General features: G+C 30.5%; 2 protein-coding genes across 4 annotated transcripts in view; both read left to right on the forward strand.

Annotated features, from left to right (window-relative positions):
• Positions 1-6: 6 nt before the first annotated feature.
• Positions 7-2,225, forward strand: LOC108750470 (isopentenyl-diphosphate Delta-isomerase 1). Of its 3 annotated transcripts, none has more exons than XM_018489924.1 (3): positions 7-182; positions 482-791; positions 1,464-2,225. In XM_018489924.1, the coding sequence occupies exons 1-3, from the start codon at positions 97-99 to the stop codon at positions 1,923-1,925; spliced, it is 858 nt and encodes a 285-aa protein (XP_018345426.1). In that variant the 5' UTR covers positions 7-96; the 3' UTR covers positions 1,926-2,225. The 3 variants fall into 3 exon arrangements, with proteins under 3 accessions (XP_018345426.1, XP_018345427.1, XP_018345428.1); XM_018489925.1 differs by having other exon boundaries at positions 7-178; positions 496-791; XM_018489926.1 differs by having other exon boundaries at positions 44-178.
• Positions 2,226-3,659: 1,434 nt separating this feature from the next.
• LOC108750686 (arylsulfatase B-like) overlaps positions 3,660-7,612 on the forward strand; it is a 5,496-nt gene continuing 1,543 nt past the window's right edge. The window contains exons 1-5 of the mRNA XM_018490350.1: positions 3,660-3,962; positions 5,294-5,453; positions 5,971-6,197; positions 6,879-7,122; positions 7,278-7,435. Coding sequence (XP_018345852.1) covers positions 3,837-3,962; positions 5,294-5,453; positions 5,971-6,197; positions 6,879-7,122; positions 7,278-7,435 — 915 coding nt within the window. The 5' untranslated portion in view covers positions 3,660-3,836. The remainder of the gene's footprint in view (positions 3,963-5,293; positions 5,454-5,970; positions 6,198-6,878; positions 7,123-7,277; positions 7,436-7,612) is intronic.

A 7,612-nucleotide genomic window follows, 5' to 3' on the forward strand; every position in this document is an offset into this window, starting at 1 on the left:
CACGAAGAATTCCCGTTCGTCGTAGGTACCATTCTTGATATTATGTTGCTCAACTAGGCTCGTCCGCGATTGGATGTTTTCTTGGGAAGTCGGACGATGCTCGTGACGCAGTTGAATGGAAACGCTCAGCTTGGCATCTCGTTGATACAGTCCAGTTATCGACGTGTTTTGCCACGTGGTAGGTATGTCCTTGTGTGTGCTCCTCGAGTTAATTCATTCTTATCTAAGTGACTATAAATTCTATTGCCAAATCAAAAAATAAAATTCTGCTTCTTGAAGTCGTATCCTAAACAAAACAAGTTATTATGATCAAAATGGTGTCAGAATAATTATAAAATCATTAAGTTTTTTTTTGATTATTTCCAATTTAATGTTATTCTGACGTTATTGTGGCTTGTTGTTTTGACTTGGATATTCTTATGAATATTTATTTTTGTTATATAAGATAAGGTATATTATGTTCTCATTTGTTTCTTTTTAGTCATTATTCGGCAGGTGACTGGTTAGTGATGATCAGAGGAGCATACAGGAATCTCAGTGATATTATGCATAAAATGATAACACTTGTGGAGAAAGATTATGGAACAATGCAAGTAACACAGTTGCAGAAAGCTGCTTTACAGGAACGCTGCATACTCGTTGATAAATTAGATAAGCCTGTTGGTGAAGCTACCAAGCAAGTCTGTCATGAGATTAATACGGAGGGATGTGTACCGCTACATAGGGCATTCAGCGTCTTTCTGTTTAATAGTAAAAAGGAATTGTTACTCCAGAAGCGATCGAGCGCCAAGGTGAGAATCTCCTTTAATAATTATTTTAAAATATGATCTTGAATATTTTAACCATATAAGTAAAAATTGAATAATCAGACTCTGATAAAATATATATACAGTTGGTGATATTTTGAGTCATGTCACTTTTGAGAATTATTCCTGATTTATATTATAATTTTGTAGGAAATTGAAATTGTCACAACTAAAAAATGGTTTTCCCTTTTTCTAAACAATTTAATTTTTTTATTCATATCAGTTTTATAAAGTAAAGGAAAGATATATGTGAATTTGGAAACTCATATTCTCTACTTAAATCACATTCAGTTTTATTTATCGAAATTTTCTAATGATCTGCAGATTAAAATTGAGATTCGATTGGAATTTAACCAATTGGAAAAAAGAAAACTAATATGAAGTTTAGTGGACTTTGCTTTATGCAAATTTTAATCTAATTTCAATTCTAATGTATAGTCTGAGCACGGGAGGCTTAACCCATAAGATTAAATACCTTGAAGACTAAAATTAAAAATAAAAATTCCAAGAAATCCATAGTAAAAGTCTTAATTGTGACAATCTTAATTGTCAACAGACTAAAATTGTAACGAACTAAATTTTTCATGTGAAATAATTATGTTCATTTTTCTACAAATATTTTTCATACATCTCGAATTTATATAATTTATATTACAGATAACATTTCCAAATTGCTATACGAATACGTGCTGCAGTCATCCCTTAGCGGAGATTCCTAATGAAATAGAAGAAGAAGATGCTATAGGTGTACGCCGAGCTGCGATAAGAAGACTCGGTTATGAGCTGGGTATACCTAGCGATGAGATCAAACCTTCTGACTTATTTTACTTGACAAGAATTTGCTATCAAGCACCCAGTAATAATCGCTGGGGTGAACACGAGATCGATTACATATTGTTTCTGCAACGGGACGATCTCACCATAAATCCCAATCCCGATGAAGTGAGCGAGATTCAATGGGTGTCGCGATCGGAGATCGAGAATTTTATGAAGACTATACCGCTGATGACACCGTGGTTTCGTATGATTTACAATTTTAAACTGCTGCATTGGTGGGATAATCTACATGCCTTAGCTGAAATGCAAGATCACCAAAATATAATTTTGTTGACGGATTAATTTGTAGACATGTATAGATCTTATATCTGTTCTTTTTTTAGCTGAACTTTTTACCATTCATTTTTTTTAATAAAGAGAACAAGAGAAAAGTCACATTCAAGAAGTTTAACTGAAAAAGAATAGGTTTCTTGTCACCAAAGTATAAAACTTGTCTAATACATATTACATAAGTCGCCGGAATAACAATTCTTGTATTATATTACTGAGGAAATGGATTTAAATTTATGGATTTAAGTTTATGGGATATGTTTGTACCTGTGTTTTCTTAATTTAAATATTTTATGTATATACGTAAATTGTGCAATTTATATATTTGTAGAAATATTTTCTAAATATAACCGATGGATTTTAATTAGTCGTTTTTAAATTTTTATAAAAAGATGAGCTTGCATCTGTGAATGTTATTTCCTTATTGCAAAATGTATATATTTTATTAAATATGTACATATATTTTATTAATTATTATATATGAATGTAAGTAAATAAATTTGTTACTGAAATTCGCTTTTATCTCTGCAACATTCTTCGTTTCTACTTCTATATGTTCCTAATTAATTCATTTCCGTATTTTTTTAAATACTCTTGAACCAATTCGTCACATTGTTTCTAGACCATGAACTACATTTACAGCTCTTAATGAGCGACATACACACTTCTCCACTATTTCATTTTGTCAACTCTAAAGGCTGCGGAGATGTAGGTATGCGCTCATTTAACTGGTCGCTCGTTCAAAGCGTTGCTAATTATTTGGACGTCTTAATTAATACGTCACTCGTTGCGTCAATGTCGATAACTATCATAGTGACAAAGGATGCTTATGTTTATCATGATGTATTTCAAATTTTTGGTGAATAATAATGTAGTTGATGAAAAAACGATTTCTTTAATAAGAAAATAAATAAAAGATGTAAAATAAGTCTTTTCAATTGATGGTCTTTCAAGAAAAAATACTGAATATAAAATGTGACCTTTCCTATTTTTAATTATGCGATACATGTAAATTTGTGCAAATATATAAATGATATTATATCTATAATATATAATATTTTATGTGCGTAGTTTTTCAAGTATATTTATAACAATTAATTCGACATTAGTCAGGAAGTTTGCAGTATATTTTTTTATAATTTTTTTAGACAAACATTATTCTCACAACTACTCTGTGTATCCTTATAATACAGAAAATGTAAGTGATTTTAACAGTTTTTATAATTTGAGTTTAAAGATTAAATTAATATGTTCTAAAGAGTAAAGATTAATTTAATATATTCTAAAAATTTTTTATCATTACGACTTTTAGATTAACTATGTAAATTTCCACCTTAGTGATTGTACTACACATTTTATGACAACATACTGTTAATTTTTTTTCTGCTTATATATTTTAAATTTGTAAGAAGCATCCGGCATCATTAATCGTAAGGATGACTGAAACTTCAGAGTAAAAATGAAAGAGTACTGCGTTCTTTGTAATACTTCTCTCTTACGTTACATCTTAATTCTACGTGAACGTAAGTAATCGCGGTCAGTCGCGGAAGGGAATTAGATAAGTAGGGAAAATAGGTTGTAAGACGAGAAGCAACCCAGTTTAAAACATGTTATCTTTGTCATTGTCGTGATCATTAATATACATGTTCCCTTATTTCAGTTCCCCTTGATCCATTCATGACGCTCTTTCGTGGGTGGGATATATAAACGTTGTTTGTCTCCTCTTCTTGCTCCTATCTCGCAAGAGCTCGTCGGTGAATATATATGTTGTGTAAATGATGTATCCTCCTTTTGTTTATGCGAGTATTGCTACCGAGTGACGCGAGGTGCGAAAAAGAAGCCGCTCGTGGACGAAGAGTGAAATTTATTTCTCTTCTTTTTTGTAATTCTTAAATATTTAAAAACAGTTAAATCATTGTGAAGATGGTGCATTTAATGACACAATCACGGATTGATATTTATCAAGTTTTTTGTCTTTTTTTGTTGTTTGGAACTGCATTTGGTTACGAAACAGCACCGAATATAATCGTCTTGATGGCTGATGATTTGGTAAATATATTGATAAAAACGAAGATACTTTAGTTGATAATTGCATTATAAAACATAAGAATAAGTGAATATGTATTACATTTCTAAATATATAAATCTTCTCTTTTCCTTTTTTTATTTAATTTCCAAAAGCAGAGTTTTACTATTGTTAAATCCTTTTTTATTTATTGTCTTATCTCCTTACAAGAAGTGAGGATTAAAATTTAATTAAAAAGATAAAAAGAGAAGTTAGAAATATTCTATATTATTTTAAAAAATTCAGATATTTAAATATACTTTACAAGTATACCTAGTTATAGAGTTTTATAATGTTAATATACAATAGAAATTTAGAAATAGAAAGGAAAAGCAGAAGAATAGGATAAATCTTAAGAAGTTTATGAAGATCAGTCTTGAGATTCTGTAATTCATAAATTGTTTTATTATTACATCTGAATAGCTCTGTAAAATTTGAGCATTATCTTTTATTGAGTTAAAAGTTACTTATTGTTAGTACATAATTCTTTTATCTATCTTAATTTTTATGTAAAATCGCGCTTTGTCAATTTGCTTATTCGCAAATTTGATGAGAAAGTAATTAAGAATCTCATTTTGCACATATATTAATTATTAAAGAATAATACTTTATATTACAGACATATATATATATAACAGTGCATAAACATCATTACACTTTGCGTTACTGGCGCTTGCTTTATATACACAATTCAGCACGATTAATTTACGCAAAAGTATTCCAGATTAAAATTATCCTTAGTTGAGTTAATTATCGTAGCTTACGTATTATCTACGCCTCCGCAATCAACAGTACGCATGTCATGAATTGTGACTCATTCCGTCACGACGGAATGATAATTCCTACACACGCCAATTACAATTTAATTCGATCATGTAATTTTTATATGTTAGGCTTCCGGTACGAAAGAAGTTTTGAATGTACATGTCCCAGTAAACATCAACTGTAATATTAACAGTAACATAACTTAATTATAATTTTCCATTCAATAATATAATGTTACGTACAACATGTGTTTTATTATAATTATAGTTATGTGTGTATTGAATGAGAAATTACAACTATAATTATATCACTGCTAGTTGGTATTTGCTGCACTGAAAGAAAAGATGGATTAAATATGACATAGCATTTTTAACTGACTGCAGCAGCCAATTAAAAATGCTATGCTAGTATGAGATTTATCTTTTAATAATAAATTTTAAAAATAAATTATCAAATTATTAATACCTCGTTTTAATTACTAATTAATTTTTATTATATATTTCCGTATTATATGCATGTTGACTGAAAATAAAACATTCCAAATTTTTAGGGGTGGAATGACGTTGGTTTCCACGGCTCGAATCAGATACCGACCCCAAACATAGACGCTCTGGCATACAATGGAATTATATTAAATAGACATTACGTTTTACCGTCCAGCACACCTTCTAGAACGGCGTTTTTTACCGGAAAGTATCCGATTCGTATGGGTATGTATTATTCATTGCTTTAACGCGATGATTTTCATTTATTCACACTACAAAGTTCGTGCGTGAAAAATAGATTCCATTGTCAGCTTTTTTTCTTTTTCTTTTTTTTTATTTTAGAAGTCAGTTTGATTAGTTTTTTTTATCATTTCGCAAAGTTTTACGATATTTACGAATTGTTCGAGCAACAAGAAAAGACACGTCGAGGTTACGAGACACGTAAAGGTCGAAACAATTTATGACGCTGATCATAAAATTTTCATTTTTGCTGCACATATGAAGTCATTTTTATATTTTTGTCTGTTGAATACGGATTCGTATGCAACAAATCGCTTCAAAATTTTTAAGAAAAAAGGCATTAAAAAGAGGTTAAAAACGATTTTGAAGATTTCTATGAAAGTTGTATAATACCGACAGCGGATCTTTTTTTTCTAAATTTTATTAAATTAATGTAGTCGCGTGAATTAACGTAGCATCCGAGATGCTCTCGTATGCAGTCAATCTATGTTGTTCGGTATAGGTATGCAAGGAGAAAGTATACAGGGTGGCGAACCCAGAGGACTACCCCTCAGTGTGAGGATTTTGCCGGAACATCTACGGGGGTTGGGGTACACGACAAAGCTGATTGGGAAATGGCACTTGGGATATCACACGCCTCAGCACACTCCCTTGCACCGTGGCTTCGATTCTTTCCTTGGCTTTTATAATAGTCACGTTTCGTATTATGACTATAAATACTCATATCAGGTACATATTTCGATCGAATCGGTCATTTCGTAATTTGATAAATTATCAAAACGCATGTAAAGTTTTATCTCTTGTACATTTTATTAACAATCTAGTCTTACGAGAAAAATATAACAAAAATTACTTGGAGATTTGTACGAGATAAATTATAAAAGAGAAGAAAAGGATTGTGCAAGTATTTTAGAAGCTAAATTGATTAACTCTAATTTTTACATATTTTTCAAGTTTAGTATACAACTCATGACTAATTTACAACTTCAACATCCTCTACTTTTTGTTTTATGGAATTAATCAATTAATTTGGCTTCTGAGAAACTATAATTCTTTCTGTCTTTTATTCATTTTTTTATAAATTGTGTACTTGTAAAATAATAAATAATTGTAAATAATTAATTTTTAATATTATTATAATAAATGACTTTTATTACGTTTTCTATGTGAGACTTATATATTTATATAATAGCTAATACATGCATAACATGATAATAACGTAAGAAAATTTTATTCAGATAAATATTCGTACAAATTTGTTTTCTTTAATTTATCTTTTTCCGGTACAAACTAATATTATTTTGTCGTTATTTTGATTGAAAAAATGATTTTAAAGACGTCAACTTATTTGCTGGATTGTTATTACATTTCGTTGCTCGATACTCGATACTCTTTTTTCATGTATATCAGAATATGAGCGGGTACGATATGCATCGTGGCGATGCTCCGGCTTACGGCTTAACCGACAAATACGTGACGGATCTTTTCACCGACGAGGCAGTCAGGATTATTCAGACCCACGATCCGTCTCGACCGCTCTATCTCCAAATATCGCACCTTGCTGTTCATGCCCCTCTCGAGAATCCGCAAGATTATGATCACTACGATAAACGATTCATGCACATCGTGGAACAAAATCGCCGCAAATATGCCAGTGCGTACGATTATGTTACGGCAAAAGTTGATAATTGTTTTACATTGATCAATAACTGCAAAAGTTTACGTCAAATAATTAAAACAAATATTCAATGTTAATTTATAACTTATTTTAATCGAGTATCTTTGTCATCTTGTCTATAATTTCGTTAGAAATGGTATCGAAATTAGACGATTCCGTTGGACTCATCGTCAATACTTTGGGCAGTCGAGGCATGCTGAGGGATTCGGTGATTCTTTTCCTCACCGACAACGGCGCGGCGCCCGTTGGTAAATTTCGCAATTACGGCTCTAATTTTCCCTTACGTGGTGTAAGTATTTTAAGTCACTATATTAAATTAATGAATTAAATTTGATTGTGCATTCTTAGTAATTAATTTTCGACTCGTGAGAGATAGGAAAAAATATCTAAAAATACAATATATTAGTTCTAAAATTATATTATTTATGATACAAGAATGTTTATTATTGTTATTATATATATTGTT

The sequence above is a fragment of the Trachymyrmex septentrionalis genome, unplaced genomic scaffold, assembly GCF_001594115.1.
Source record: "Trachymyrmex septentrionalis isolate Tsep2-gDNA-1 unplaced genomic scaffold, Tsep1.0 scaffold37, whole genome shotgun sequence".
Lineage (NCBI taxonomy): Eukaryota > Metazoa > Arthropoda > Insecta > Hymenoptera > Formicidae > Trachymyrmex > Trachymyrmex septentrionalis.

Bases quoted from the DNA above. Each gene is read 5' to 3' on its own strand.
- LOC108750470 (XM_018489924.1), top strand. From the start codon at position 97: ATGCTCGTGACGCAGTTGAATGGAAACGCTCAGCTTGGCATCTCGTTG. The intron at 183-481 runs GTATGTCCTTGT...GTTTCTTTTTAG, and splicing joins CGTGTTTTGCCACGTGGTAG to TCATTATTCGGCAGGTGACT. The intron at 792-1,463 runs GTGAGAATCTCC...TTTATATTACAG, and splicing joins AGAAGCGATCGAGCGCCAAG to ATAACATTTCCAAATTGCTA.